Source organism: Pyrus communis, chromosome 9 (assembly GCF_963583255.1).
Source record: "Pyrus communis chromosome 9, drPyrComm1.1, whole genome shotgun sequence".
NCBI lineage: Eukaryota > Viridiplantae > Streptophyta > Magnoliopsida > Rosales > Rosaceae > Pyrus > Pyrus communis.
In genome coordinates this window covers 6,271,047-6,281,819 of record NC_084811.1, presented here as the reverse complement: position 1 = coordinate 6,281,819, position 10,773 = coordinate 6,271,047, and the positions used below count along the sequence as shown (strand labels likewise).

The following is a 10,773-nucleotide window of genomic DNA, read 5'->3' as shown; positions in this document are numbered from 1 at the left end:
CTCGGTTGGAGATGGTAAGAAATATGGCCTGACACGATTCATTAGAATATTAATTTCTTGGAGGGTTATAGGGCTAAAGGGAGCCCTCTGACCCTCCGTCGGTTGGAGATGGCCTTAGGCTAAAATCTTGGCTAATTCGAGTAGGACCACCACAAGAGGTTGTCATTTAGCCGTTTTGGTATTAATGGCTAATTAATTACTTAAACAGATTCTCCAAAAGTTTGCAATTAATTAGTTTAGGTAAATGGAGAAAATATGATAGGGCCAAGTGTTGTTTGTTTACAGAGAGGGCGAGATAAGGAAAAGAGATCCTATTCGAATCTCTCCCTCTAAAGTCCAAGGATCAAATGATCCGGATCTTTAAAATTTGATTCAACGGCTAAAAATTATTATAGCTTTTAAAAGTTTTTACTAACTTCTCTGTTTTTAACCGTTGAATTAAATTTCAAAAGCCGTAATTACTTGATTCTTGAGCTTTGAAGGGAGAGATCTGGAGAGGATCTTTTTCCCAAGATAAGAATCGATAAGACGACTACTTTTTATAGGATGAGCTTATCTGTTCGGTACGTTTAAAAATATATTTGAACAAAAAAAATCCCTAATATAGTCTGAAAGTACTAAGAGACGACTGCCCGTTTATATAGATTACAAACATGAACTTGCATATGCGGAAGGATAGACCCCATTTTATTCATCAGGATGCTATATAGCACCAAACCAACATCTACTCATCTACGTCTTTCTTATTACCCAAAGCTTACTAAAAGGATATTTTATCGAACAATAGTTGGTTATTCAAAGATAAGTAGAAACTCTTACTCAAAACTCTTAGTATTTAAATCACGAAACTTTGTGCTTATGATCATAATCGCTCATATTATGAATCATACTATAAAGATCATCTCTGCAAAATATAAACTAAAGCTACATAGATGGTTCGTAATGCTTCTACCAATACCGTTCATTTGTTTTTAAACAGTTTGATGACTAAACGACCTTAGTTTTAATTGATTTTTTGCAGAGGCGATCTTTATAGAGTGATTTATAATATGAACGGTTTTGATTATAAACACGAACTTTTATGAATTGACAACGAACAATTTTGATAAATCTTGAGTAAGAGTTCCTACTCATCTTTGAGTAGCCAAGTATTGTTCTTGTAAGTTCTATTTTATCCCTTAATCTATTGAAAATTTTGGTTTGATTGGGTGAATTATGAAGACATTTTTAGTTCAATTCAAGGTTCTAAAAGACACTAAGTGCTAGTCGGGCGGTGGGTTGGGGCCTAGCGCCTAGGCGGATTTAAGTAAATCTATTGTATTTCGTGTAAATAAATGTCTGTTTATATTTAATATATATAATTTCATCATAAACTAGAAAATATAATGAAATATATATATATATATATATATTATGAAGTATTGGAACATAATGAAAACATGGGTAGCAAACATATAATGTGTGTTTATTTAAGTGTTCAATAAGTCTCTTACAATTTATTGGAAACAATAAAATGCAAAAGGAAAGTTATCTATTTTCTATCTAAGTGAGTTGCCATCTAGGCAGGTGTCTAGACGGGTTTGGGCGGGTGCCTCAGCAGATCTAGGCACCCTTTCTTAATTTTCAAAAGTCTAGGCATTAATCGGGTCAGTGGTCAACTGCCTAGCGCCTAGGTGGGGCCTAGGCGGCCCTAGGTGGACCCACATCACATTGAATTTCAACAATCCGAATCATTTATTTTTTAAATTGCACCTCATAGATCATTCTTGCAAAATATTAGTCAAATCAAAAATATTTAGGACACCTAATTTGGTTTAAATAATTGACGAATACTATGTTTTAAGAAACATTGAATTTCTTCGTGACAATTAAATAGACAAATGATTTCGGATTAAATTGAAATTTTGCAAGAATGATCTATGAATTGACACTTACAAAATAGACAGTTCAGACTAATCCCTATTTTTTGAAACAAATGGGGATCCCTTCCCTTGAACATATATATATATATATATATAATGAATGTAATGGAGTTTGCTATATAAGTCTTGCATTATACATCAAAAAACTGAAATTTCACGTGAATTTTTATGTTCAATATTGTGAATGATGAATATAGGCTGTGGGTCACTTAATGGAACCCCGAATAATATTCCCAAATCTTATCATCTTAAATTAGAAAAAGTGATAGATTATGACGCCTTTAAATTGCCACGATGTACTACGTCGTGGTATTCCTCTTCATTGATAAGTGAGTCTTAAGTTCGATTTTCGTCAAAGGCGAATTTGAACCATACTTCCCTCTTCTCTAATGTAGATAATATCGTTTGTTTTAAAAAAAAAAAATACGCCTTTCAATTACCTATATATTTTGTTTGTTTGCATACAAACTATTAATTAAAGAGTATGAGCATGAAAACCCTAGTGTATCTTGTCTGGCTTATTCTTGCTGGGTGGTCACATGGGGGATGAAATGTATCATGAAATGATACAAAAATAGCGCTTTGTAATTGTGAGTGTTTTCAAGAACTCTTAATGAAAGCCCTAATTTATGGCAGCAAATTTCTACCATGAATTGAATTGATGAAAACCTATGCACACAAAAAAAAGGGGGGTTAAAATGGAGTTAGACTTACATTGATGTGGTGTTAGTTAAGGGGTTTCCGATGCCTAGGTCATAAAGACTATAGAAAGTAATAAGAGTATGGTGAGAGTTCTTGATTACCAGAATAAAGTGGCTTACTCTAGCAATTTATAGATAACTTAGGAGTTAACCCTAATGTCCAAGTTCGTTGAACTGGTAGCAAAATGTTATCTAGTATGCACACCAATGGAGGAATATTCCTCTGAAATTTTTAAAGAGGTTGATAGGCCCATTACATATTAGAGTAATCTGCCTAGACACTGGTGATTGACTTGAATCGTTTTCGATGTATTAGGCCCGTTAGAGTTTAACTAATGGTTTGCGTATTCCGTCATCGACAGGATAGCCATATATGGCAAGTTATACACGTAGCGTTTTCCCATTAGACGGAATATTTTATGTTATCACACAATCGTCCAAGATATTCACTCCATGGTAAGAGGCACTTCTCTCACCTGAAGTATAACGTCCCATTCCTCTCAATGCAAGAAAGCTCCCTTACTTTAGTGGGCTGGCTTGGACTAGGGTGCCTAAAGCCGGCCTGGCCCATTTAAGCCCAATAAATCCCTGTTCAACCTGCAAATATAGAGGAGCTTGAGGAAAGTAAAGGATGCCATGGGATTGAAAACTCGAGAAAGCAATTACTAAACAAGTTGGGGTGCACAGAACCTAATCAATGTAGATGCTGCCTTGCATGTAATATAGGTTATAATAAAAAAATAAAAATTTGAATTTTGGCTGATTTTATAAAAAAATGGATCAATTTGGGTCAAGTTGGACGGTTTTGTAATATTGGTCAATTGACTCAAGTTAGTCCAACATATGTAACGCGGTGGGATTGTTTAGCTACTACGTTCACAGAAGCAATACGGTAAACGAACTGGAACAATTGGAAAATATTCAAGTACCAAAAATAGTCAGCTATATCAGAATAATTATGTTGGAGTTGAGTCGTATAGCTTCTCAGGTACCAGTTGTTGCTTCATTGAATTTGCTTCATTCACGATTCGACTTTGATCGTTATGGACTGGTATTACGATCCAGTCCTAGACAAGCAGACCTAATTTTAACAGCAGGCACAATAACAACGAAAATGACTCCTTCTTTAGTAAGATTAAGAGCGTCTTGTAAACTAATTATTCAATCTGGAGATCCCAACAAGGCTGCCGGAGAAATCATTAAACCCAACGACGTCTCTTGCAGAGAAGAATTCGTATAGATTTTCCTAGAACCCCAGTCCTGCCTACCCGACTGATATAAAAGCAGTTGGGCTTCACAAAACTATTGCTCCTTAAATATACTGTATAATTATAAAATATTATAATACTTTTATACTTCATAATTTTACTAAGCCTTGGAGTTATGAGACTGAAAGTTTGAGTTGAGTTATGAGATTAAGTATTTTGAAGTTATGAGATTGTTTAAGTTTTGTGGTTAACAGTCTGATGATGACTATTTGTATAAAAAAAAATTCTAATACTTATTTGGACATAGCTTTGAAATTTTTATTCCGTAATACTTGCATGTTAAACTGTAAACTGAACCAAACAAAATCGCAGCATTGGTGAACCAATTACGGTGGTTGGACTGGGATTTGGAATTTAGACAAATTGCAGTATACGATTTGGTGCATGGCTTGGACCCAATACCAAAGCAACCCTAAAATCAACTACTCTTCCCTAATCAATCTAATTATTATGGGAATTATTATTATTATTATTATCCTTTCATCTATTAATTTACACATATTCCTCCGGGGCTGATTGGGAACGTCTTTATGACACAACCAATAATTTGATACATTTTCGATTAAGGTCTTTATGACACAACCGATAATTGGATACATTTTCGATTATGCCTTGCTCTAGCCTCTTTAGGCAAAATGTAATGTGTAATCCATATCCTTTTTTATTTTGTTTGTGCTAATTAAGTTCAGCAAACTTAAAAGTTCGAAAATAACTCAGCTCTTATGAGTTACACCAGCCCCAACTCTAGATATATTACGTATAAACGGTTTGGTTCAGTTAACTCACAGTTGTAAAAATTAAAAAGCACATACTAAGTTGATTCTTCTCGTTTAATTCAGTTTTATAAGCTGAATGGAAAATTAAAAAAAAAATCAAACCAACCGAAACGGTTTTGATGTGGTTGGTTTTTCGATTATTTCTCTCCCGATTTTGGACTTCCACAATTCATGTAAATACGTCATTAGGATAGCCTATCTAGTTTGTTCATTGATTTGGAATCCACTCAAACCTAAAGAAGGTAGAAATGAATATAATCATATTCTTTATTTGCCAAAACAAGAAAACCTACTTCCAGAATGTAAAGAGTATGTTGACTAGTCAGTATATAAACGTATAGAGGAAGTACAGTAAAATTGAGCAACATCTTTCCTTCTTACTTAAAAAAAAAAAAAGAAAAAAAGAAAACATCTTTCCTACTTCCAAATGCATGATCCTTAATGGGCACGAGCTAGTGTCCTTTGTTGGCCAACCCTTGCATGCCTGGAATGATGAGTGGATGGTAGATGATAGTGCCTCCAAAAAGTGGGATATTACGTGAGCAAGTCAAAAACCCCTTTTTAAAAATCAAACTTCACAGTTTAACACATAACAAACGTGCATGAAAATGGATAATATTTGCACTCTCTCCTTCAATGACGAGCTAATTCCCATCTTCATTGTAAAAATTATATATTCAGAATCGTTTATTTTTAATTTTTTTTTGTAGATTATTTCTACAAAAGATTGTTCAAATCTGATATATATTTGGTCATCTAAATGTATCAAATAATTTAACGATTCATCATAAATATGTTATTTGCACTGACACCTAAAACCCACGTTTCCTTTCTACAATCAGTGCGTACGGAACTAAAACATGACAACCAAGTCTTGGCACCAAAGGCATGCAGACATCTTCATTGACCGAGTTCAAACAATATGAAACTTACGCTTATTCCTGGTCCTCATTTTCTTCTTTTTTTTAACAAAACCAAATCTTCGAGATTTTAATTTTATCAAAAGAATTGGACCACTATACGAATTACGAAGTCTTAGACTCGTGAACAGTTTGAGTCGGCAAAGAGAGAAGGTACATTTAACTTAGCTGTATTGAAGAGAGAGGGTGATTTGCATTGGCAGATTTGTACCTTATAGTGATTGCAATGGGATATTTCCACATCATGCACGATTTTAATTAATTTGTTCTTTCATTGGAGAAGCTTCGGTTGTCATCGTCAAACTAGTATGCGGTAGAATCAATGCCGGAGTAGCATATGTACATATTTATTTGGATATTTTGTGGTGAGTTGGGCCATTGCCGCACCGACTTTAACCAGGCCCGATTTGTGCTAGATTCATGCCAGAGTAAGCCATTGTGCATCTCTAGTGGGAATCTAATGCTTTAGGGACGTATAACATTAATAAATATGAATATAACACACCATAAGGTGATTTTGCAAATATATAACATTGAAAATTTAGTACTTGACTTGTCACATGTAATTAAAGGTGGCAAATTAACCTATTAAGTTATTAATAGGTACTCATTAAGACCCATTTAGTTTAATTTCACTGTACACAATCATTATCACTATTAATATCACTCTTGTATTATAGTAATATCAAATTAAATGAGTTTTAACAGGTACCCATTAATAACTTAGTAAATTAATTTGCCACCATATATAAAAATTACAAGATTATTCTAGTGCAACAACACCACCATATAATATTCTAATAAAAGACATGGAGACTAATACTATTCATAGGATTTTAATGATTCAACTTGTGCCTTTCCACAAGGCCCCTTCGTCCTAATGTAAAGCCGATACTGATCAAATGTCATAGGCAAGTAAAGGGCAGGTCGATCATTTGTGACAAGAGCTTTGACAGGTTCAATCATCAAATCACTCTTTGGGTTGTAAAACAAGGCCAATGAAACTCTGTCTTTAACTGAATTCACAATCACTCTATGCTCTACACTTTTGTAAATTGCATTGCTCAGCACCTGAGTTTGATCTCCAACGTTCAAGATGAAGGCATTAGGAACAGGCGTCACAGTCACCCAGTTTTCACCTTTACGAACTTGAAGTCCGGCCACATTTTCATCAGGTAAGAGAAGGGTCAGGCCACCTGGGTCAGAGTGTTCGGAGAGACCAAGGGTTAGGTCTGGCTGAGGGCATTTTGGGTAAAAATTGACCCGTAAACATGCCCCAATGTTCTCTTCTCCTCCGAAAGCGTTGAGAAGTTGGTCTTCCCCAAGGCCAAGGTTTAGAGACAATACCCTCATCAGAATCCCACATAGTTTAACTGTTGCTTCACTGTATTCTTCAATCAATCTCCTACAAACATCACACTGAAAAATTAGTATTTTGACATATGACATGCAATAATATTTCCTAGTATCTCTATTAAAAAAAAAAAAAAAAAAAAAAGTACTTCTATTCATTCTTGAAGTCTATAGAAAATTATGATATATTATTCTTATACAACAACAACAATCAACATATATATATATATATTTATATATGTGTAAGATTTTTTGGATTTGTTTACGAATTTATGAAGAATGCAAAGATTAATCGCTCATACACGTGTGATCATCGACCAAAATCAATTGACATCTGTTTTCCTTGTTTTATACGGACCCAGTAATGACTCTTTTAAAGCCAAAGTGCAATGTGCATGTTGTAGCGCAAAACCATGCGCTTATATATATGATTCTAAATCCTATGTTAGGTATGAGCTTCATGGAAAAGGACTACAAGGCCACAAGGTACCATAAATCTGCTTTCTGGAAAGTTTGCCTCATGATTTTTGTCACTTTTTTTGGTACGCCAATTTCAGTGGATCATGGCTAACATATTTTTCTACAAAAAGATTTAGATCACTAGGTGACAAATATCGGCACCAAAAGTTTGGAAATAAGAAATTATGTATCCAATAAAACCAAAATTTGCATTCCTTTTGGTAAGGAACATGACTACATCTAAGATATGTTTAATAAACAACATCAAATATTTTGTCACATCCCGGCGCGGGACGGATTACTTCCCGAGCCCGCTCCACCACCGTAGCACGATATTGTTCGTTTTGGGCTTACCATTCCCTCACGGTTTTGTTTTTGGAAACTCACGAGCAACTTCCCAGTGGGTCACCCATCATGGGATTGCTCTAACCCCCTTCTCGCTTAACTTTGGAGTTCCTACGGAACCCGAAGTCAGTGAGCTCCCAAAAGGCCTCGTGCTAGGTAGAAATGGGAATATACATTTAAGGATCATTCCCCTGGGCGATGTGGGATGTCACAATCCACCCCCCTTAGGGGCCCGATGTCCTTGTCGGCACACCACAACCAGGGTTAGACTCTGATACCATATTGTCACATCCCGACCCGGGACGGATCACTTCCTGGGCCCGCTCCACCACCGTAGCACAATATTGTCCGCTTTGGGCTTACCATTCTCTCACGGTTTTGTTTTTAGGAACTCACGAGCAACTTCCTAGTGAGTCACCCATCATGGGATTGCTCTAGCCCCCTTCTCGCTTAACTTCGGAGTTCCTACGAAACCCGAAACCAGTGAGCTCCCAAAAGGCCTCGTGCTAGGTAGGGATGAGAATATACATTTAAGGATATACATTTAAAGATCACTCCTCTGGGCGATGTGGGATGTCACATATTTGGTAGGATATTGATATCAAACTAAAATCTTTAATAAATCTATAAGATACGTTTAATATTGACTCACAACAAAAATAATATATATTTCGAGGGTAATATTATAAATACCGAAATCCTAAATCTATGTTTTTTAGTGTTAAAATCAAATATATTCTGTTTTTGGTCAAACAGTTAGTCTAATTGTTCTACAAGTACATGTATATCTATTATCTACCATCTGTCTATTCACTTATGAAATTTACTTTTTTGAGAAAAAGATATTTCTGTTCACATATACTAATTAAGATGTTGTGTAATGTTTGACTAAACACGGATCATGATCCTCTCTTGAGCAAAAGATGAGGATTCTATTGATCAAGTCTATCGGGCCGTTAAAATTTTATCCAATGGTTATAAACAGGGCGTCCCTCTAAAAATTATAATAATTGTAGCCGTTAGATAAAATTTCAACGGCCCAATGGGCTTGGTCAAGAGGATCCTCACCCTTTGCTCAGAAAAGAATCCTAATCCACTAAACACAAGGCTTACATGCATTTGATACCATCATCATCTCAATCATAAGATGGTGATTGTATTAAATACATGTATATGTTATAAATAATTTTTTAAAAGAAAGCACAACTTATACGCTGTCAATTCAAATGAGCCTAATAATAAGCCGTCATGATCAATCATACTTTACACAAAAAACAAGGGAACTTTAACGAAAAGCTTCCGGTACTGTTTACTTTAACGAAAAACCACATTTTTACACTAAAAGATCAATCATGGTAATATTCACTTTACCATTTATTTTGTTCTTATCGTTAAAATTCAAAATTTTCAAGCCATTTTCATTAGTTTTCCTAAAAAAAAAAAGCTCTAACAGAACAAGTGTATCCTTTCACAATAAACTGATAACATGATTTACGCCACCTAAAACAGACCAATTCTATATATATTGGCATTAGTAATTATCATTATATAAACAGAGAAAAGGAAAAGTCATAAAACGCACGTTTTCAACGATGAGAATACATTCATATCAGAAAAATGAAAAATACCTGCATGAAGAAGGGAGAGCAGGCCACTTGTGGTGGTTTCTGAGCTGGGGAGGCATGTAATGAAGAAAGTAATAATCACTCCAATCCAGTATAGCCCCCTTCTCAACTCCCAGCCGACTTCCGTACCCTTCGTACGTATTCGGCTTGTTGGAGTACTCCTGCTTCACCTCCAGCGGCTGCCCGAAGAACTCCCGCCATGTGTCCCTCGCCCGCTTCATCAGCTCGTGGCTCACCCCGTGGTTCACCACCTGAAAAAAACCCCACTCCCTGCAGGCGCTCGAGATCGAACGCATAGTTGACTCGCGGAGGCTCCGCTTGTCGCTCAAAAGGTCCTGGAGGTCAATGACCGGGATGTTGAGGTCAGCATCACGGTGGTTGTTGGTGTTTGGCGGCGATGGTCGTTTGGATGGTGGCTTGATGTAGAGTTCGGGGATTGCGATTATGCCGCTTTCTGCTAAGGACTGGACTCTCACGATAGGCTCAGGCCAAGACTGCTGGCAACTCATTGTGGTTATGTTTCTAGTGAGATGGGTTTAAATCTGCAATGCAAGAGTGAGACTGTAAGAGGAGGAGATAGGAGGTTTATATAAAGTAGTGGAAGGAGGGTGAGGGTGGGGGAACTAGGTATAGTTTCGGCGCCGTGAGCAACTTGATTTTCTCATCACCATAATTTTAAAACAAAATAAATGTAATGGTATAATTTGATATACATATCATTGAAAAGTTTAACTCAGGGTCCATATATTATTTTCTTATGTGCTTGAACTTGAAACTATACTTGCCCTTTTGAGAAGTAGCAACTAGCAGGACAGCATGCCTTAAATTAGGCTAGCTACACTACTTGACCACTTGTGGCTGAGCCTTTATCGCTCAACCTGTCTTTATCTTTGTCTGTCTCTCTGACTGAAATATTTGCTAATACATATATTGGTTTGTGCTGAGAGGTCCCCTTCCAAATAAGAAATATTATAACTACACTCTTCTTGTTCTTTACACATATTTGTTTAATTTTTTATGTTGTTTTTGTCGATTCCTTCAATTTAATGGTTACATATAAACGAATGTATAAGAGGAGAGAAGAGAAGTGTAATTATCATTTCCCTCTAGAAATTTTATATTTTTATCTTTCCTTTGTATTTAACTAGTAAGAGCAAGTCGATCTCTACCCAACTTTAATCTCCCAAATCCCCAACAATCCTCTCCATCCAGCCCAATCAGTCGGGCGACACACATGGGGGAAGGGGATTCTGGATCCCTTCCTCCTAATCCATCAAATATAGAGATTTGAGCCATTGAAATTTGATCCAGCGGCTAAAGTTATTATAACTTTAAAGTGAGCCCCTGTTTGTAGCCATTGGATCAAATTTCAATTGTCCGGATCTCCGGACTTCATGGATTAGG

General features: G+C 36.1%; 1 protein-coding gene across 1 annotated transcript; it reads right to left on the bottom strand.

The window, feature by feature from the left end:
- Positions 1-6,306: 6,306 nt before the first annotated feature.
- Positions 6,307-10,139, bottom strand: LOC137746081 (jasmonate-induced oxygenase 1-like). Its single transcript, XM_068486142.1, has 2 exons — positions 9,373-10,139; positions 6,307-6,992 (listed from the first exon to the last, which is right to left on the bottom strand). Exons 1-2 carry the CDS (start codon positions 9,876-9,878, stop codon positions 6,410-6,412), a joined length of 1,089 nt encoding a protein of 362 aa, XP_068342243.1. The 5' UTR covers positions 9,879-10,139; the 3' UTR covers positions 6,307-6,409.
- Between the last annotated feature and the right edge of the window lie 634 nt (positions 10,140-10,773).